This window comes from Alosa alosa, chromosome 12, assembly GCF_017589495.1.
Source record: "Alosa alosa isolate M-15738 ecotype Scorff River chromosome 12, AALO_Geno_1.1, whole genome shotgun sequence".
NCBI lineage: Eukaryota > Metazoa > Chordata > Actinopteri > Clupeiformes > Clupeidae > Alosa > Alosa alosa.
In genome coordinates this window covers 30528587-30551351 of record NC_063200.1, presented here as the reverse complement: position 1 = coordinate 30551351, position 22765 = coordinate 30528587, and the positions used below count along the sequence as shown (strand labels likewise).

The 22765-nt window shown below is 44.6% G+C and overlaps 2 protein-coding genes across 2 annotated transcripts; both read right to left on the bottom strand.

The window, feature by feature from the left end:
- Positions 1-8836: 8836 nt before the first annotated feature.
- LOC125305203 (adenosine receptor A2b-like) lies at positions 8837-20269 on the bottom strand. Its single transcript, XM_048259860.1, has 3 exons — positions 20066-20269; positions 16107-16988; positions 8837-11175 (listed from the first exon to the last, which is right to left on the bottom strand). Exons 2-3 carry the CDS (start codon positions 16472-16474, stop codon positions 9990-9992), a joined length of 1554 nt encoding a protein of 517 aa, XP_048115817.1. The 5' UTR covers positions 16475-16988; positions 20066-20269; the 3' UTR covers positions 8837-9989.
- LOC125304768 (adenosine receptor A2a-like) lies at positions 13915-14424 on the bottom strand. Its single transcript, XM_048259269.1, is given in 4 exon segments — positions 13915-13986; positions 13988-14029; positions 14031-14233; positions 14379-14424. Coding segments are annotated over 4 exon segments (363 nt in total).
- Positions 20270-22765: the final 2496 nt, after the last annotated feature.

The window sequence follows — 22765 nt, the reverse complement described above, 5'->3', positions numbered from 1 at the left end:
TGCTTTATTGTTGTTACCTACACCACTTACTCCTTAAGAATACCGCCCCCTGTTGGAGTGGAATGAATGTAGGCCACGCAGCTCTCCAAGTAGGCTACCCCTGGAACAAATATTTTAGGCCAGTGGTTAATCTGGAAATAGAGACCTTTTAAAAAAAAAAAAGTAGGGCAAATGCATCACACATAAAATATCCCATGTGAGCTTTTAAAACAACAAAAAATGCAGTTTAATGCGTATGCCAAGAGGTGTTCTAGGCAGTAACGTTTTTGGCCCTGGTCCACTCCTTTGACCTCGAACTGGTTCAAAGCCCACCGACTCACAAAGCTGGCAAAGAGCTTGACTTGATCTTCACTCGGAACTGCAGCACAGACACCCTCATGGTGACGCCTCTCCATCTTTCTGACCACTTCTTCATCCAGTTCAACGCCAGCCTGTCAGGAACAGCCTCCGCCTCCTCAGCCGATGGTCACGTTCCGCCGCAACATCCGGAACCTGTCTCCAACGCACTTCTCCTCTGTGGTTGCCTCCGGTCTACCTCCACTCAACACCTTCTCCTCTCTGGAGGTTAATGAAGCCACTGACTCGCTCTGCTCCACACTGACCTCGTGTCTAGACGAGCTGTGCCCTCTTACCACAAGGCCAGCTCGATCCAAACATTCTCATCCATGGCTAAATGATACCCTCCGATCGCAGCGCACCAAACTCAGAGCCGCGGAGAGGAAATGGCACAAATCCAAACTAGCTGACGACCTCAACAGCGCTACAGACACTCGAAAACTTTTCTCAACCTTCAAATCGCTACTCAACCCTCAGCTGCCTCCTCCTCCATCCAGCCTTACTGCAGATACCCTCGCCTCATTTTTTACAAAGTGGCGGCAATCAGCAGTCAATTCTCTACATGCCCACTCAACGCATCTGACTCAGATACCGCACTCCTACAACCTCTATCCAGAAAGCAAAATTATTATGGCTCAGATTTGGCCCCAAACTGGCTTGCCATTTTGGTAAAGCTCTGGGTGGATGTATGGGCCCTAAATGGCCCAAATTTGGCATGCCAAAATCAACCAAAAAAGTAGGCCAAAAGCTCACCCAAAACCAATTTTGGATTTCCAAACTATAGCCTTAAATGTCCTGTAAAAAAAGAATCCTAAATCCCATAATCCAGCCAAAATGTAGCCATAACTGACCCTAAATGATACCATAATTGTGCCACATGTTTGCTTTTACATAGAAATTATGTATTTATTATTATTTTTTTATTATTATTTATTTGTATTATTTATTTTAATTTATTCAGCTGTCTGTATGACTTTATTGCTGGTAATTGTGACTTAATTGCTGATAATGTAATGGTTAGTCTAGGTTCACTATATACTTAAATTATGTTGTACATTATATATGCGTATGTATCTGTTAAAAAACACAGGAAAATTAAATACATTTCATTATGCTTTATTATATGTTTTGGTAGGGTGCTGGATGGCTGGGTAGCTGGGTGCTGGATGGCTGGGTAGCTGGGTGCTGGATGGCTGGGGTGCTGGATGGCTGGGTGCCTGTGGCTGGACAGCTGGGTGGCTGGATGGGTATCTGGGTGCTGGATGGCTGGTGCCTGTGGCTGGACAGTTGGGCGGCTGGGTAGCTGTGAAACTGGGTGCTGGGCGGCTGGATGGCTGGGTAGCTGGGTGCTGGATGGCTGGGTAGCTGGGGGGCTGGGTGCTGATTGCACTAAGAACAAAACAGAAAACAACCGGAAACCATGATTAGTTTAACTGCAGTGAAAAGGGGGTACAAAAACGACGTTTTAGGGGCATGATTTGGAGTGTCTTTGTGCCTCTTAACAGAGGTGCAACATGAACAGGGCCTTGCGTGACAACAAGATGCGTTTTTAACTCATGAATACATTGCGAAGAAACATTTAACTCAATGAATACATTGCAAAGAAACCATAGGAACATAGGTCGGTGACAGTACAAACTTTGAATTTAAATGATTTCTTCGCAAAGTATGAGATAAAAATAGATAGATAGATATACAGTATAGATAGATAGATAGATACTTTATTGATCCCTAGGGGCTCAACGTTAAATGCTTCTTGTTGTTCATGTTGCACCGAAATTTCAATTGCATTTTGTGTCTGTAAGAGGCCCACAAAACTGGCAATATAGCTAACTGGGAGCTCCCCGCTAACCCTGGCTATCGGCTCAATTACCTCTCTAAACCACAATCTTGTTTCGTAATAGGCAGGTATTTGCTATTTCTTGTTCTAATTATCTAATCCTTATTAACCATAACAGGCAACAAGAGCTGCAGGAATATCGTTGGGGGAACATCTAACGTTAACAGTATCATGGGAACGCTAACGTTAGTTTCTAACTGTCTCACAACAATAACAGCAAACCAATGTTACCTATTTAGTAAATTAATAACATGTAAATGTGTTTAACATGTTTAAAAAGTAGGCTGTACAGTTGCTTGACCAAGGTTATTGAATACATTTTTTTGAATTTAAAAGTTAAAAAAAGATGAATGGAGACATAATACATACCCCAACTGGGGCATCGCTGGTCTTAACTGGGGGCTAGGGCTGGGTCTTGTCCGAGTAGAAAGTTTGAAAATTCCCGGTCTTTGCTGAGTCTTTTGGTTAGCCAGAAACATGCCAAAACTCTGTCCCGCTCTTCATCTTCTGGCTGTCCATAAACATGCCAAACAGCCCGTGATGCTTCATCAGATGCTGTCCCCGCTTTTAATCTAACGCCACGGTTGGCCAGAAATATGCCATAATTCAGCCATACACTACTGGCGCTTCTTATCTGTTATGGCTGCCCATAATCATGCCAAATTGAAGCCAAAAGTTTTGGTCTCGCAAAACAAAGCCCAAAATCGCCAGATGTATGCCAAAGTGCTGCCAGAAAGTCTGCTATCTGGGTAGGGACTACTGAACATCTTTTTTCAGCATTCACGCTCTCAGAGTGAAGTGTCCAGACTCCTGACATGCAGCCGTCCTACCACATGCTCGCTGGACCCTATACCAATGGAGCCTACTTCAGTCCATCAGCCCCACCATCGCCTCCAGCTATCACACATGTGATCAATGCTCGCTAACCTCCCCGCACATTTCCAACAGCGTTCAAAATGGCCTGGTAACACCGTTACTTAAGAAAGCTTCTTCAACCCTGCTCAAGTCGAGAACTACCGCCCTGTCTCACTACTGCCTTCCCATCCAAAGGCATTGAACGAAAGCAGTCTCCAAACAGGTCTCTGACTTCCTTTCACAGAACAACCTTCTGGATCCAAATCAGTCTGGGTTCAAAAGCGCCACTCTCCCTAAAACGACTCTGCTGTCTGTAACAGAAGCCTTAAAGAAGCCAGGGCGACCGCCGTCATCAGTACTCATTCTGCTTGACTTATCGGGTTGCCTTTGACCTGGGTTAATCACCGTGATCCTTCTCTATACCGCTGACATGGGAATCTCCGGTTCTGCTCTCTCCTGGTTTAAATCCTACCTCACAGGACGCCAGTTTAACGTATCATGGCTTGGTCAGCTATCCCGACTCCTCGCCATCTAACCACAGGGTCCCCCAGGGCTCAGTGCTGGGCCCCCTCCTCTTTGCTATCTACACCACCTCCTTGGGACAGATTATCCGTTCAAGACGGCTTTCTCATACCACTGCTATGCAGGCGACACACAGCTCTATCTGTCCTTTTCCACCTGACGCACCCCTGGTTTCAGCACGGATCTCGGATTGCCTTTCAGACATAGCTACATGGATGAAGGCACACCACCTCCAGCTGAACCTCTCAAAGACTGAACTGCTGGTCATCCCAGCTAAACCTACCATACACCACGACGACATCAACATCAAATTTGACTCCCTGTCTGTTTCAACCGACCAGGACTGCAAGAAATCTAGGAGTTGTTCTTGACAACCAACTAAACTTCTCGGATCATGTTGCCTCAGTCGCCCGGGCATGCCGTTTTGCACTCTACAACATACGGAAAATCAGGACTTACTTGACTCAAGATGCTACCCAACTTCTGGTTCAGGCAATAGTCATCTCACGACTCGACTACTGTAATGCCCTCCTGACAGGTCTCCCCAGCCTGCGAGAGTGAAACCACTTCAGATGATGCGGGCGGGCGCCTGGTCTACAACCAACCCAAAAGGGCACATGTTACCCCGCTGCTCATCCAGCTACACTGGCTACATATGGCGACCCGCATCAAATTCAAGTCTCTAAAGCTTGCCTACAAAGTAGTCTCCGGTTCTGCTCCCACCTACTTGAATGCCCTCATACAGACTTACACTACCTCCAGACAAGTTGCGGCTCCTCTGATCTAACGGCCTAGCTCTACCACCCGGTAACGCCAAGCCAATCCAAACTTTTTCTCATCTGTTGTTCCTCGTTGGTGGAACACACTGCCAGTTCCTACAAGGGACAGGGACATCCTTTTCCACTTTCAAAAACTCCTGAAGACCCAGCTCTTTAGAGAACATCTACTCTCATAGCAACACTTACAACAAGTCTTACTGATCCTAGCACTCACCAGCCGTTTTTAAACTGACAAGTAACTGTTAAAAAACAGCACTCACCGACGACTTATTCTTACTGTACTCTAATGTTTTTTTAAACTGTCCTAAAATTGTGAGAATTGTTCTAAAAACTTACTGTTTACCATGTTGTTAGTCGCTTTGGTTAAAAAGCGTCAGCCAAATGTAATGTAATGTAATGTAATGTAATGTAAAGTAACGTAATTCACAAAACGATTTGTCTGGATTCACCCAGACTATTTACAACCAGGTGGCAAGATGGAAAGAGGCTGAGGGTATGAGGGATGATACCCTCCCCAACCCAACCTAACGCCCCCCTATATATTATCGGGGTCCAGAATTATTGTCTGTCATAGGGCCCAAATGATGTAGCAGTGTCCCTGCCCCTATCATACAGTAGGGGGCAGTGTGCAGCCCTATATGGAACATAACATGGATTCAGTAGTCATGGAAGGCCAGACCATAAAGTACTAGGCTATTACTTCTATTTTTAAGGGACAAGGTTGTCTTGCTACCTGTCCTTTGTAGAAGGCCTATTAATGAAAAACAAATGAGAATTGAGAGGCTGGTGGTGACAATATATACTTCTGTTTGTTCTCTCTCTCTGTGTGTGTGTGTAAAGAGAGAGAGAGAGAGAGAGAGAGAGAGAGAGAGAGAGAGAGAGAGAGAGAGAGAGAGAGACATTGTTGCATAGTGCCTATGCAGAAAAACGTTGAGGTCTTGCTGGGAATATCATACGCTTGTGGCCAAATAAGTGGACGACTGCAGTTGTTTTTGACATGGCTGATCCAGAGAGGAAATCAGAGATTCCTGCTATTCTCATACACAGGCGTGTCAGCCATCCCGTTCCCAAAGAAGACAACAAAGTCAGAAATTAAGAAAAGCAACAGAGTAAATATATGGCTTTTAGATATCATTGACTTGTCAGTGTGTTAACCAAATAGAATGGTATATAAGTAAAAAGTTTTGTGTGCACTTATTTACACTGACAGAAAACTCATTGGAAAACAGACCTTTTTTTCTCCTATGTAAGACTTGCACCATGGAGACAGATTTCGCAAGGCAATGAAACTCACCTGACAAGCTCACTTGTCACAACACAGTAATCGTATTGATGAAGCAGTAAAAATAAATACACACTGTCACAGAAGTGCTTCTCTTGCTTTCTCTCTCACAGTCTTGTTAAACAGCCACAAAAGCTAGAGACAGGCAGAGGGCAGGAGAAAATGTACAACATTAAAAAAGAGATCAAAAGAAAGTTTTGATAAAAACAACCGTTACCATGATAAGCATCTAAAATTAGTTGTGCAAATTGTAAATCAACATGTCGTAAATGGACAGCCTGAAGATGTGATCATCAAGGAAATAAATAGATTTCCACTGTATGAAGATCATTCTAAAGCGTTAAAATTATCCTCCATCATTTAATGTTAAAATGATCCTGAGCCAGAACATTCTTGTGATTACGCAATCACCTGTTCTGCTGAATGTCTTTCCTACTGAATCAGCACTTGGAATGCCGATCCTTCACCAAATGGCTCTAGGTGTTGATGTGGGAAGGCATGTTCAATAGGTTCAGGTAAACATGGATGTAGATTCACATCATGACAACTGTGGCGGACTTCTCCAATCCTTCCCAGTCAATTCCAGGAAAATAATAGCCCTTGGAGAGCAAAAAAAAGAGTTTTCACGGCTGATAATCACATAATTTGTCCTCTGCATTCAATAAGACTCAGGGGTTTGTTCCTCAGAAATAAAACAGAGCTTTGGTGTCACAAGGACACATGGAGACATAAACACATATGTCCCCAGGGGGCCATACGGGGGACAAATCAGGGCCGGCAGGCAAAGATGAGCATTGCGCAGAGTCTGATACTCCCACTTGCTCCCAAAACACTCCATCATCTAGTGAAGATCTAGCCACACAGAAAGCATCAAACCTAAAATAAACACATTTCCCAAGAATACTTCCATGTCAAAGGGACAACCATTCTTTAATCCACAGGAAAAGTCAACTTTTCCCAGACTGACCGAGGTTAGAGGTTTAAATGAGAAACCACCACACACAATGTAAGACTTCTGCAATTCTCACGCTTGCCACCATGACCTCAAATTGACCTTGTGTGTCATCTGGACGCAGGTCTGCTAAGCCTCAGTAACTCTGGCCTTCTGTGAAGCCAGCCGCCAGGAGAGTGTGCTGGGCCACAGGGCCAGCTGTCTGATTACGCAGACCGATGTTCAGATCACAGACACAGACCAGCCAAGCTGACTGCTGATTGCGCTCTAACTCAGGCTTTGGTGTCACAAAGGCGAAAACTCATTTTGCCGTGAAACAGGAGCTGTCAGGGCACCAAAGATCCATGTCAGCATTGGGTGTTTTGTTAACTCCACACATACTTACGTTTCAGCACCATCACACAGACCACAAGTTGATGGCACAGTGAGACAAACAGCTTTTTTAACAACCCTTGTTTCTTTTGTGAGACAATAAAGACAGCTAGTTCATTTCACCCTCTGGGATGTAGTGTCAGTTGCTTTTGGAGACGGGCTTGTATTCGCTAACCATTCGGACCAAAGTGACTGAGTCACCAGTTTGGTGTGATACATGAGGTCGTATCAGTGACTGAAAAAGCAAACAGAAGTTAGGTTCAGGGAAGTTCATCACAGATCACCTCTCCATCAGATGGGCTCAGAATCCCATTGTCAATGAGAGAAAGAACAGAAACCCATTTACTGCAAACGGCCACATATAATTCTGATAATTCTGATAGTTCTTAATCTTTTTTGTCAATGAATCATCATGAGAACGGCTTCCTTGTTAATCTTGGCAGAGGTTATATGTCACCAAAACACACACACAACCAACCTAACACTCTCTTTATTTCTTTTGTTCTTTCTCGTTCTCTCTCTCTCACACACACACACACACACACACACATGTACAGACAAAGACACCAAACATTGACCTCTCACGGATGATCAGTGGCCAACTCAAACACAGCCCCACAAAGCTAATGTCATTTGAGGAAGTGGTTTGGGGAAGATTATAGTGGTGTCCTGTATGTGCAGTGAACTCAACAGGCCTGGTTCACACAACACCACCTAACACATAATAGCTTTCAAAAGAAGAAGAGAGAAAACCCCCACACACGGCACACAGTTAAATCATTAAACCCAAGAGCCATCATTTGCATGTAGTTGTAGTCTTCACTCAAAGGAGGCATCCCTGCTAATAAAAAGGAAGGTCATATTATAAAACTACCGGTAATCTTTAGGTATTATTCTACAGTGTTGTGTGAGGGTCACAATTGGTCACTTCACCATTAATATTCACTCAGTCCAGATAATTCAGTTTGGTGAGAGCTGAGCATGCTGGGGACCATGTAAACATTTCTTTAAATCCACACCCTCAATAAACATAAAACCATCCTATCGGAATCAACTCCATTTTGTGTTTTTTCCCCCCACATACACCTTTTGTCTGTCCAATGGACGTTTGGCATGCTGTATATCAAGCCTTAAAGGGAATAATAATCACCCCCACCCCACCCTTTCATCGCCTCCTCCATCACAACACCTCTTCTTGGCCTCCCGACCCACTTTAATGCTGTTTTGTTTAATGTGGTTTTTCCACCAAAGCCCAATATAATGAGGAGCAGCAGGGCATAATGGCTCTATAAAAGATACCATCAAATGCCCTCTTCATTTGATTTCCATTGCATTAAGCCCGTAGACTGGCGTCAGCAGCAACTCTGTCAACACAGTATCAGGACGCTGTAAGATGATGTGAGCTGTGAGTCGTATGTACTGTAGATGTGCGTGTGAGTGGTAAATAACAGAGTTCAATAACCAACGCATTGTTTCCTACGGTGAAATGCATATGCAGAGCAAAGCTACCATAAGTTATATGAGGCTAATGCTACATGAGCGACAGTGATGGACCTGTAAATTATATACTTGCAGACTGGCTCACTTGTATAAAAAGCATACATATACAGTATTGCTGACTAAGACCCAGCAGTCTATATATGGCAACATAAAGCTGTCCTCTTATTCTAACCTTATACTATACACACATCCACTGACTTACAGCACAGGGGAAATATATTGTTTGCCTGGGTCTATACTTCCTGTGAATAAATTCCACTATGACCATGATATTGACTTGTTTTGAGTATAGCTAGGGAGGAGGGACATACCTAGGCAGTGTAGTTCTATCTTTACTGTACATAGTCACTTATTAATTTATTTGAATGCAACATTCGTAGACATTAGCACAAACAGAATTAAAATATATTGTTTAATAATATGCAAGGACTAGATGGCTTAGTTTAATTGTGGTCATTGGTAATAATTTTGGATTGTGGATAATCTGAAAAAATCCTGAATTATTCAGGTTGACTGTAAACAATATATAGGGGTATCCAGAAGTCTCCTACAGATGTACAGAAGTTTAAACACATTAAAAAAGACACAAATAATGGCCTGTATTACATTGCCACTCCATAAAAACTTCCTAAAGGACCATATATTATATTAAGAGCGCAATAAAATATCAACCCCATTTATAAATGGCTTCCAGAATAAGCTTGTTGTGGGAAAATAAAAGCATCTGTCCTCTTCTGTCCAGTCTTCTTATTGCACAATGTGGACAGTGACCACAATGCTCTGGGCGAATCTTCCAGCAGTATTAGTAGATCTCCAACACACTGATCATTGATGCAATTTATTCCAGGCTTAAGTGGAAATGTCAAAGAGTTCTCTGGGGTCTGAGAGATACAGTAAATGCCTTGCAGAGATCTGCTTACAGCTAACTACTGCGAAAACCACATAACTGCACATGTTTAGAGACTATTCGTGTAAGCAGTGAGATCTCAGAGTTGTTGGATGACTGTGTGAAGATGACTTCGGTTTTGTTTTCATGTTTATGACTAATAATGCAGAGACTGAACAACAATCATAGTTCAAATGGTATATTTGGTCACATATAGTCAACACAAAAACAAGATGCTGTCAGGGACTGAGATACAATAAACATGCTTACTTAGAACGGTCAGTCAATATGATCGATGACAAGTGCAAAGACTCAAAAGTCGAAGGACAATCCATAGTCAATAAGTAATCTGGGGGAGAGCTTGTTCATTGTTCACCTGGTCTGTGTAAAGCCAGTGTTGAGAATAGAAATGAGAATACTTCACAGTACATCAGTTTCCTATGAGTTTTTGCAGAGCAGATACAAGTGTCTATGTGCTATCAATGGTCAGGCCCAAGTTCATGACGAATGTGGTATAAAATATCCATGACTGAATGTCTCAAGTTGTCCACTACACCCTGACCTGGTCATGTAGTCCACCCAGAGTCCACCACACCAGTATTGTGCGGATTTTAGTGGTTCACTTTAACGGTTTCCTTCATCTAGTCATCAGGACCACTGTGATATCACGAGACCCGCGTGAGCTCAGTGGTGAGGTTAGTCCTTATGGAGAACAGTGATCTGACGTCTGTTGGTGAAACTGTCCCACAATCCTTCACTTCCACGACCTCGGCTGCCCTGGGCGGCGGGCTGCCCTCGTGCTGGTGCTCGTGCTCGTGTCGCCAGGGACAGCTCCTGACGTAGTGGGCATTCTGTGGGGTCAGCTGGGGCCTGTGCAGGAAGCCACTGCCACTGGTGACGTCAGAGTCGGCACCATGGCCATTGTTCGCGTAGCCCACATGCGGCACACCCAGGCTGCCGTCCCAGCGGGGAAGACCCGTGGAGCCCTCCTCCAGGTAACCCGGCCGGCGGCCATCTTGAGGCGCTGGACCTAGCTTGGGGCTGGGACCCAGCTTGGGGCTGGGCTCCAGCGAATAGCCGTTCACCACTGTGCAAGTGGAGTCGACCATGCTGACCGCCGGCGACGTGTTGGTGCCGATCCGGCTGATTGCACCTCCTCCCAGCCCGCCTAGCCGCATGCCCTGGCCCAGGAGTTTCTGCCGGATGATCCGCCGGAACGTGTGGCGGAACTCGCGGATTCGGTACGCGTAAATGAACGGGTTGACCACCGAGTTGCCGTGCGAGAGGATGATGGCCAGGTACATAACCCACGGAGGCCGTTGATACGGCCCGCAGAAGAAGGTCAAGCAGTTGAGGATGTGTACGGGCAGCCAGCACACGGCGAACAGGCCCACGATGATGGCCAGGCACTTGGCCGCGTGGACCTCCTTCTGGAGTGTGGAGCGTGAGGTGGAGGAGGAGGCGGAGGAGGTGGTCGTGGGGCAGTCCCCCATCTGAAGGATGTGGCGGGGCACGTTCGCCAGCTTGAGCTCCATGAGCCGCAGCTGCCGCCGAGCGGCCATGAAGATGCGTGTGTAGATGGCCAGCATGGCCAGGAGGGGCGCCAGCACGCAGCTGAAGAAGTTGAAGTAGACCATGTAGTCCATGCTGACCACGTCCTCAAACAGGCACTTGGTCGTGCCCGCTGGGCAGACAGATGCATTGGTGTTGGCATTGGTGTTGGCAACGGCAGTGATGTTTTGCCGTTGTTTGTGCCACCCCAACATTGGTGTCAGGCCGATGACAACAGAGAGTATCCAGCAAATGGCGATAATGCCCTTGGCTCTTCGGCCAGTCACCAGACTGTTGTACCTGTTTGATATTGAACAGACACAGACAAAGACATATACACACACACAAGCACCCAGACACACACAGACACAGACACAAACAGAGAGTATTATGTTGAGAGAATACCATGTATTATATTGCTGACATTCAATATTTCAATAACTAACAATATCATTGACATGAACACATTTCATACTGGTGCATAAAGATGAAAAAAACACTGAAAACTAGTACCATGATGTACTGTCCAGTTCTAACACAATGAATCTAGAAAACATCCTAGGGAGTTACTGTGTTTTCAAAAATATGGACTCCTGGCCCCACTGTTAGTGTTAAGGAAATTGCTATTGTTTCTTAAACGACCTGCTTTGATGAATTAGCGGATGGACACATGTATGGCTATAACTTAGAAAATGTACAGCCAGACAGGCTTTAGTCGTCTTTGTCTGAGCCAACCTGTACCCTTTAGGGGTCGTAAGACAGCTTCAAGACCAAAGTTCACTGTAGCTCAGGAGACATCTTTGATGTATTCTGGGAACATCACAATAGAAGTGCATGATCACGAACAAACATCAGTCCAATACACTCCTTCACTTAGAACAAAGACAGAAATCCACAAAACATGAAGGCGTGTGAGCGTTCATGTGGCCTGACCGAACACAAGCCCCGTCCACCCTACTGACGGACAGGACACTGTGGGGAGGGTGAAGCTGCCCAGGGGATGGAGGGGACTGGACGGATGGGTCAGCTAATCCCAGATGACTCATCCCAGATGATGTTTCCCTGCTGCGCTGCGGACTGCTACCCGCCTCGGTTAAAGCTGCCGGTCTTACAGCGGCTCCACTGCTGCTGCAGCCTCATTCACACTCATCATCCAGCCTCCTTATGCAATCAACACCTGTTAGGGTTTTCTGGGGAAGACAACACCCGACCGAGGGGCTTCCAGGGAACTGTTGGAGCCTCGCACATATAGGTACACTCATTCGAGCTGGCTGTTTTGGAAAGCCTGAAGGCTAATTTTAGATTTTGCTCATTCTATGTCTGGGTGTGTGTGCATACCTCATGGCTGTGTAGTATGCATTTGACTGACAAATTGTTGCCATTTACCACCATAAACTGTAATTAGCCAATATCCTCTTGTCTCCATGCAAAAATATGAGGAGGAAGAGACCAACCACGCCAGGGTATTCAAAAAGCTTGGTGCCATCCTTCTGATATTCAAAAAATATATATATATATTTGTGTGCAATGTGTGCTGTTCTCCACCTCTGTGTGCATTATATTTGTGTGCATATCATTGTGACTGCTGTTTGAGGGCCCTCAGTATAGTAAGTTGGATTTTGCATAATTTGTACTTTGTGGTTTCAGCTGCCTGCAGTATCAGCAGATCGGTGCCACGTTTATCTGCATGAAGGTTATTCAGTCTTTATGGTTCTCTTTTACAAAATTAGTAGATGACTGAGATGATAAAATGAAAATGAAAACAGTGCGTGCGTGCATGTGTGTGTGTAAAAAGAGAGAGACAAAGAGAGAGAGAAAAAAGAAAGAAAGAAAAGACAGAGAAAGCATGAAGGGTTGCTCCGATAAATAAAGATGTTACTTTTCTTTGCATATACACATGTACAGTACATACTGTACATTTAGGTCATTTTTTTCATTCCTAGACATTCCATTTTTTTGCTTTTTTAACTTACAATTAAAACTTCATAGTTTTAACAGCCAATGTACTAAAGACCACGCCAGTATCCATACCGAGAACCACAACAGCGCTTGCTGATCATTACTGATCATCAGTCCACTTCTGAGCTCTGATCTGAAACTACTTCCAAACACCAGACATTTTTATCTACACTCAGCTTGGCAGCTCAACAAATGCAGTGTGGAAAGTTAGCCTTGTGATCAGAGCACATTCAACCTCAACATGATAGTGACTCACAACCTACCGCTTTATTTAAATCCTCAGACAAACATCCCTGTGGTTACTACAAACACGCACACATTCCTCTACAACCACAGGCACACGCAGCTAACCTAGACGAGTTTGCTTCTCCACATGCTCTGTGTTCTTCGTCAGCTTGAGAAAAAAAGCAGCACTTGTTTTTGGCGCCGTTTAGACCCAGCTCAGCATAATATGATCTACTTTTTGTACAAGTCTTGTGTTTAGATATCATGACTGGTGAAATAATCAAAATTGATCTAACCAATACACAACAAGAATAACTTATAAAGGCACATAGAGGATGGAAGATGCTCTGATATACTTCTGAACACCCCTAAATGTCAACACACTCAGATATTGCATCATCAATGATCCGTTCACAAAGGTACTAAACTTGAAAGAAGAAATTATGTCAGTCTATTAACTGTAATTTGGAGCTACTCTCAGTGTGCGGTACTCTCTTCTTTTCGAAGTTTAATTCCGTTACTGGTTCTAACAAAGATCCTGGTGTATAAGATAAGATAACATAAGATAAGATCAACTTTATTGTCCCAGGAGGGAAATTTGTCTCAGAAATTTGCCACTCATAGCTGCTTACCGTACCACACACACCACTGCAACACAACATGACACATAGGGAACAGACAAATAGATAAACAGAAAAAAATAACAAGAAAATAAATACAGGAATAGAAACAGGAATTAGTACCAAAACCTGAGTAAAAGCACACCTAAACTGTTATATTGCACTGTGTGTCTGCCCACGTTGTTAGTTTTGATTCTCACAACCAGCACTGCTAACACCAGTTAGTCACCTAAGCTCACCTGAGGGGGATCTTGATGGCAATGTAGCGGTCGATGGCGATGGCCAGCAGGCTGAAGATGGAGCTCTGGCGTCAGCACCAGCACGAAGCAGGCGATGAACAGGCAGCCGCGGGAAGTGCGAGCAGAAGCCCGTGCTGATGGCCACGGCGAACGGGATGGCCAGCAGGCCCACGGCGATGTCAGCCACGGCCAGCGACACCACAAAGTAGTTGGTGATGCTCTGCAGGTTGCTGTTAAGGCACACGGCCCAGCAGACCAGCACGTTGCCCGCTACGGCCAGCAGTGCGATGAGCAGCTCCAGGCCGCATGTAGATGCTGTCCAGGGTGGGGGGAGGTGGAGGCAGCCGGGAGCTCCCCTGCAGCAGAGGCATGGCTGGGGGCAGCCGGGGGACCAGGACCAGGGAGGGAAGAGGGGGCCGCGTCAGTAGGCAGGAGCATGGCTGCTCCTCAGGGCACTGACCGAGGCGGAGGGAGTGCCCGGTGTAGACGTGGCGGCAGAGTCCCATGCCAGTGTGATGTCCGTTTTAGACAAACAAAAACAAATTAGATCCTCAGCCGTCGCCCGTCTACATTGGATCCACTGGACATTCTACTGATGCTCTCCTCTGGTTGAGCCTTGTTTTGCTCTGGCCCGAGTCTGGAGGGAGGGGAGGATCTCGTAAGAAGGGGGGGGGAGTTGCTGGAGGCTGCACGGTGCTGCGACTGAATGATGGGTTCTGCCTGAAAGCGTTCCCGTGCTGTAAAGCACCTGGACTCCACTCTGGACTCTGTTCTCCACCTCTGCCAAACCTGGGTGTGACCCTGCTTCTGGTCCTGGTCACTTTTTTTTTGGGAGCAGAGAGGCGTTCGGGGAGCTGTAACGATGCCACTTGTTACTTACAAAGCCCTGCAGACAGAGAAAAAAATCGAGAGTGACAGAGAGCAAGATAGAGACAGAGAGAGAGAGAGAAAGACAGAAAGAAAGAAAGAAAGAAAGAAAGAAAGAGGAAGCATGAAGGGTTGCTCCGATAAATAAAGATGTTACTTTTCTTTTGCATATACACATGTACAGTACATACTGTACATTTAGGTCATTTTTTTCATTCCTAGACATTTTTTTTTTTTTTTTTGCTTTTTTTTAACTTACAATTAAAACTTCATAGTTTTAACAGCCAATGTACTAAAGACCACGCCAGTATCCATACTGAGAACCACAACAGCGCTTGCTGATCATTACTGATCATCAGTCCACTTCTGAGCTCTGATCTGAAACTACTTCCAAACACCAGACATTTTTATCTACACTCAGCTTGGCAGCTCAACAAATGCAGTGTGGAAAGTTAGCCTTGTGATCAGAGCACATTCAACCTCAACATGATAGTGACTCACAACCTACCGCTTTATTTAAATCCTCAGACAAACATCCCTGTGGTTACTACAAACACGCACACATTCCTCTACAACCACAGGCACACGCAGCTAACCTAGACGAGTTTGCTTCTCCACATGCTCTGTGTTCTTCGTCAGCTTGAGAAAAAAAGCAGCACTTGTTTTTGGCGCCGTTTAGACCCAGCTCAGCATAATATGATCTACTTTTTGTACAAGTCTTGTGTTTAGATATCATGACTGGTGAAATAATCAAAATTGATCTAACCAATACACAACAAGAATAACTTATAAAGGCACATTATAAGATGCTCTGATATACTTCTGAACACCCCTAAATGTCAACACACTCAGATATTGCATCATCAATGATCCGTTCACAAAGGTACTAAACTTGAAAGAAGAAATTATGTCAGTCTATTAACTGTAATTTGGAGCTACTCTCAGTGTGCGGTACTCTCTTCTTTCGAGTTTAATTCCGTTACTGGTTCTAACAAAGATCCTGGTGTATAAGATAAGATAACATAAGATAAGATCAACTTTATTGTCCCAGGAGGGAAATTTGTCTCAGAAATTTGCCACTCATAGCTGCTTACCGTACCACACACACCACTGCAACACAACATGACACATAGGGAACAGACAAATAGATAAACAGAAAAAAATAACAAGAAAATAAATACAGGAATAGAAACAGGAATTAGTACCAAAACCTGAGTAAAAGCACACCTAAACTGTTATATTGCACTGTGTGTCTGCCCACGTTGTTAGTTTTGATTCTCACAACCAGCACTGCTAACACCAGTTAGTCACCTAAGCTCACCTGAGGGGGATCTTGATGGCAATGTAGCGGTCGATGGCGATGGCCAGCAGGCTGAAGATGGAGCTCTGCGTCAGCACCAGCACGAAGCAGGCGATGAACAGGCAGCCGTGGAAGTGCGAGCAGAAGCCCGTGCTGATGGCCACGGCGAACGGGATGGCCAGCAGGCCCACGGCGATGTCAGCCACGGCCAGCGACACCACAAAGTAGTTGGTGATGCTCTGCAGGTTGCTGTTAAGGCACACGGCCCAGCAGACCAGCACGTTGCCCGCTACGGCCAGCAGTGCGATGAGCAGCTCCAGGCCAATGTAGATGCTGTCCAGGGTGGGGGAGGTGCCGGGCAGCGGGAGCTCCCCCTCGTGCAGAGGCATGGCTGGGGGGAGCCGGGGGGACCAGGACCAGGGAGGGAAGAGGGGGCCGCGTCAGTAGGCAGGAGCATGGCTGCTCCTCAGGGCACTGACCGGAGGCGGAGGAGTGCCCGGTGTAGACGTGAGCGAGAGTCCCATGCCAGTGTGATGTCCGTTTTAGACAAACAAAAACAAATTAGATCCTCAGCGCGTCGCCGTCTACATTGGATCCACTGGACATTCTACTGATGCTCTCCTCTGGTTCGGAGCCTTGTTTTGCTCTGGCGCGAGTCTGGAGGGAGGGGAGGATCTCGTAAGAAGGGGTGGGAGTTGCTGGAGGCTGCACCGGTGCTGCGACTGAATGATGGGTTCTGCCTGAAAGCGTTCCCGTGCTGTAAAGCACCTGGACTCCACTCTGGACTCTGTTCTCCACCTCTGCCAAACCTGGGTGTGACCCCTGCTTCTCGTCCTGGTCACTTTTTTTGGGAGCAGAGAGCGTTTCGGGGAGCGGTACGATGCCACTTGTTACTTACAAGCCCTGCAGACAGAGAAAAAAATCGAGAGTGACAGAGAGCAAGATAGAGACAGAGAGAGAGAGAGAAAGACAGAAAGAAAGAAAGAAAGAAAGAAAAAAGAGGAAGAGTGATCAGAGAAAAAAAAAAAAAAAACACACATATATGGGCATTGCGTCAATGCACACACACATACAACGCATCTATACGCCCACACACAAACCCCCCAATGATGCACGCATGCATGCAGAGGCGTTGCACGCACACACAATCATACCGGGTCAAATAAGCCATCTATCTTTCAAACCGGGAGGTCAATTTCCCACACAAGTAGAAAGTCCAACAATGGCAGGTTTTATTTTAAGAAGTCCTTTCCCCCACGTACAGAAGAGAACGTATGCCTTTGCAATTCATCACAAGACCCTGTGCTCCACTTCCTTGACCTCGACAAATCTCCAGGAAATGTACAGTTCAGCACTGCAAAGATTTTACTATAATTGGCTCAGATTTCTTAGCACAAGCCCTCGATTGTACTTGCTCTCACATGACTCTGCTTAGTGCTTGCAAGCCTTTTTCAAAGGAAGGTACATCTCTGTGTTTGCACAAACAAAGCACAAACCCATTTCAAGGTATTTTCAGAGGCCACATTGTCTCTGCGAAATGCTATTTTGAAATATTATCCTGGTCGACTCTACATGAACTATTTAATGCAAGTCCAGTCCCCCGGACCAGGTTATTATAAACCGGCTAACTGTGACATACAACCAAACCTTCATGCCCCTCAAGTCTAATGACAATGAACAGTTTGATGGGTTGGAGAACTCTAAGAATGCCCACAGTGTTAACCCCATGACCACTGTGTTAAAAGCAGATGTAGGTCAATGTGAATAAACCTCTGTATACAACACAACAGTAAACGCATCAAGAGGAAAAGATAAACCATGGCCATTCAATGAACTCAAAACGCTTGGCAAACCCTGAGAAGGGACGTTAAAATATTACAATTGATTTGTTTATCTATATCTCTCTCTCTCTCGACCCCAAGCATTCATGTTCAGAGGGCTGAGAAAACAGCTTTTGGCTCCTGCTCAGACAGGCAGGCAGGCAGTTTGTTTTGTGCAGCCAAGAGACTTTGGCAGCCACAGTTCACAAAACATACCTCAACAAATTAGCCATCTATCAGATGGAACAAGGCCGCTGTTCTCTTTGGCTTTGCTTGCGCTGCCATCGGCGGCCTGTCTGGATGTCTTCAAAGGCCAGCCCCCAGGGGCATCTCTGTGCTGTGTGTGATAAGATGTGTCGTAGCTATGTGTGTGTGTGTGTGTGTGTGTGTGTGTGTGTGTGTGTGAGTGTGCGTGTGTGTGCGTGTGTGTGTGTCATGGAATTCCTCTAGGGTAATCTGCAGGTTCCCGGCGGCCGTACCTGATGAGCTACACTATCAGCAGTGCTAAAGAGGGATCTGTTGAGGCTTACCAAAGACATGTTCTATTAGGCCCTGAGTCACAAACAAAGCCTGACAGTCACTTCCCTGTGCGACTCAATGCTCACTGGGCTCTTTTATGCAAAACAAGTGAGACCTGAGATATTGATTAACGAATCTACCACGACTTGTCAAGAAGGCTTTAGTGGGTCAGTTTATTATTAGCCTATCTTGTCCCTAAGTAACCCAATTTGCTGATGCCTAACCACTAATGAGTTGTATGAGCTTTTCATTGATTCAAACATCACCATGCATTTAATTTATCTTGCATGATGAATTTACACCATTTTATTATTATTATGTACATATTTTTATGTATAATCAATAATTATTCTTGCAACTCTCTCTTTTCCTGCGTTGGTCCAAGTGTTCCCTCCACTGTTGACTGTCAGCAGTGATTCCACTGTTGTTAGCCTGTAATATCAGACATTTAGAAGGCTGCTCCCCTGTCTGCTGGTCTTGCTTGGTGATGCCGAGGACCAGATTATGATTCAACAAGGGGGATTCCTGTGATGCGTGTAGGTTCATATCAAGAATAAAGACTTCCTGAGAGTAATATCCCAACCCAAGTTCTCAAATGGATGTATGCTCCCTGACACTTCCCTACCAAACTGATGGAAGATTTGCTGTTGAGGGGAGATGGTTTTGTGACTACAAGAGGCATTACATTACATGTAAGTCTTGAAACAGTTCTCCCTTGGAACTTTTCATGTTGCCTCAAACATTGCCTAGTAGCCTACCAGAAAATACAAGTAAGGACTGGTTCTATTCAGAGGGCTTTTGCTCTAATAGATGCCAGCTGCTCAGTATAGAGAACGCATCTGAATAGCGAATAGCGGGGCGTTTGCCAGAGGAGGACCTCATTTAGCTCTATAAAAGGCTCAGGGAGGGGAATGATATTATGATTATCCTGCTCGTCTGTGTTGGTACTGCGTTTGGCTATCAGACTATGTGGGGACCTCGGGAGCCTTGTGGAATACGATAAAAGCCAAAGCACGGCTGTGGGTTGAATGCCATCAGGAAGCCGTCAGTCAAAAACAGCAGTGCCACATAAAAATAGTTTATCACACTGCCCGCAGCTCAAAGAATTTGCGCTGGATATCAAGGTACATGGAAGCTAAGAAGAATTAAGTTAACTACCACATAAAGCCCTTTCACTCCCCCCCTCTAAACATTTGTGCGTGAGTGTGAGAACAAGCGGGTTCGATAATGTAACAAAGCGCATCTCCTGTGCAATGACAAGATAACGCTGTGAGACGAATGGGTGGTGTCGAAGTCAACACAGCACTGCAAATTGAATTTAAACAGAAAATATTTTAGTCCATGAAACTGACTGTGAAATTGGCATTATTATTAGAAAAGCCCGACGCAAAGCGGAGTACAACGTTAATGAAAGGAACAGCAGTCTAACAGACTAGTCAACATTATAATGTGTATAGCCTACACAAACTTAACAATTGCGAAACAATTACTGCTGATGGGATATTTAGATTGCATTAACTGTCTCCATTAAATTGTATAGCCTACTTTGTCGCAAAACTGAAGAAAACAAGAAAGAGTCGGTAGTATTGTAGCAGTCATCAGTAAACACCAGAGTTAAAAAAAAAAAAAAAAAATACTTACGGGAGGTGCAAACTTGTGGAGGTTGACTGTTGTCTCAGAAGAATATCCAGCAAAAATATGTAGCTTTTCATAAATTAGCCTACGTTCGATTGGAAAAGTTTCGTTAGCCCACCATGAAAGACCCCGCGTATTAGAAATAGTTTTAAATTATTAGCCCACAGGGGAAAACACAACCTCCAGTAGTTCCCCACGCTTTGCGTCGGTGTGAAAATCCCTCTGCCGAGTGCCACAACCGACTATGCGCGGTAGTGACTGATGCAGCGGAGAGTAGCACGTGGTGGGCTAAACGAAGCTTTTGCACTCTGCATGTAGTGCCTTCTCATTAAAAAAATCAAATGTTCCGGCTTGTGGCCCTAGCCATACCAGTGTGCTCCAGGCAGGTGATATGATAACCTAGGTTACTCCAATTTTTTTACTGTCAAAATGTCCGTACACTTGGCTATTTCATGAACCGTGAAAAACATGAGAAAATTTGCATGAAGTCCTTAACTGATTTAATCAGCCTGTTACGTCTGGCCTATGTGCTTATGGTGAGTTGGTAAAGGCATATTTTATATGCATGTCGTAGGGGTATACTATTTGGTGCTTATTCGCCCTCTCATATAGGAGGCGACCCCTCACTGCCCTCATGGTCAATTCCGGCATCAACCGCAGTATGTCTACGCATAGCTAAATTTTCTAAATAGCCATCAGACCTATACAATTCTGTCTGATGTCTCTATATTTCATTTATTTCTGTACAACTCGTTTGCATCATGTTGCACATTTTACATAGCCTATAGGCGACTAGTGTTCCAGTGTTTCCTAAACTTTTTCAGACCGGCCACTTACAAAAACCCATGGACCAAATAGTATAACTTAACTCCCTAAACATCCCGGGAAAAAAACAACAATAGGCCAGCCTACAATTTGCAACCTAATGAACCTTTAAAAATAGCACAGCCAGCTCAGGCATTGCTGTTCCTGTTGTCATCTTAATAAGAATGTTGCACAAGGGCATTTAACCTACCTTGTCTTAAGCCACAAATCCATGATCTCCTTGACAGTACTGTTTGAATTCACCTGAGTTCAACAGTCCCTAATGAAAAAGAAATCATAATACTATGATTTCTAATTCTATGGTAGTGTGTAATACTTTATCTGTAATAGCTCTGTAATACCCTTACCCTGTATACTATAGCATAGGTTCTCAAAGTGCGGCCCGCGGAAACATTTCTGGTGGCCCGCGATAACATCTGATAACATCCGTAAAACTGTTAAAACTGTACAACTGCTGTGTGCTTTGAAAAGAATGAATCTCTGTTTAGTGGCCGTCAGGTTTTCCTGTGGTGCTTTGGTAGCTGGAATTGGCCCTGAATATGCTGATAAGAAGCAAGGCACACTGAGACTGTTTGTTCTAAATAAGTTTGTACTTGACTGCAACCAGAACAGTTATATCCCAAATTTGTCTGTTGAGGGTAGAGAACCCCAGGGATTGTGTGTGCATTGCCATTTTTCTTATGATTTTGCCAGGTTTAGCCTCAGTTATGAATTAAAATGTGTTTAATGCAATACATATAAACTGTAGAGATGCAACCTGCTCATTAAAATGATACAAATGGGATTTTTTTTTCTTTTTCTCCCCCCGCCCCTTTGGCGGCCCTCAGTTAATGTTGGGTTCCTGAATTGGCCCTCACCAATCAAAACTTTGAGAACCCCTGCTCTTTAATGTTCCTATAGTAGCCTACAGTCAGTATGCCTACTTCTATGTCCCAACATGTAGATTCCTATAATATCTTTGTAGACAGATATAGATGTTCGTCTCAAAATACTATAAGATTCCCATATAGCTCTGAAGTCATTTGAGAAACACTAATATAAAGCATCTGCTCACGGATCAGAACAGCTCACAACCACTAGCCCATGGAACACGCTTTGAAAACACTGCTCTAGTCCATATTTGGAGTCGAACACCACTGAAGAATAGGGTGTATGCCCATTGGCATAATTAGAATCAGTCTCACTAAATCCTTCAATATTGAAATATGATGAGGGACATAGTACATTCAATCCTTTGGGATAATAATATCTAGCCTATACAATATACACGATTTTGCCATTGTGTGGCTGTGAAACAAATGTGACTTTTAGCATCTTTAGATTACCATCAGATTAAATCTCATGGTCTGCCTTGCTGGCCCAGTAATCAACATTAATATGTTATCTTTTAAGTAAGACTATCACAATAAAGACCTCTTTTGGGAATCAGTTGAGAGAATTATCAATGGCAAGGTCTGGCCGAGGACACCACACTGCCACATGCTCTGCCCTGTGTTACAGACCTATAGGATAATGACTTATAGGCCTGAAATTGTAAGTGAATCTCTGTTCCAAACAATGGCAGTATTATAGTATTTTCATGTTCAGGTACATTCAATTAGTACGCTTTGCATCTGATGAAATCTCTTGTGTGAACAGTTGTGTCATCGAGTTCAGGTTACCTGGCTACCAATGAAAGAACCAACATGGACTCATTCTGTTGGCCTTTCCACTATTGCAACTGCAACACAATTCTTTTAGCATTTTATCAGTGATGATCAAGCAGCAGAATTTCCCTAGCTAAAAAGTAATGACGCAATACCTGAATAGATGGTGTTTGATGTAGAGGAAATTGAGAAAAGCAAATGACCACTAGGTGTGTTTTTATTCAAATCACTCCAG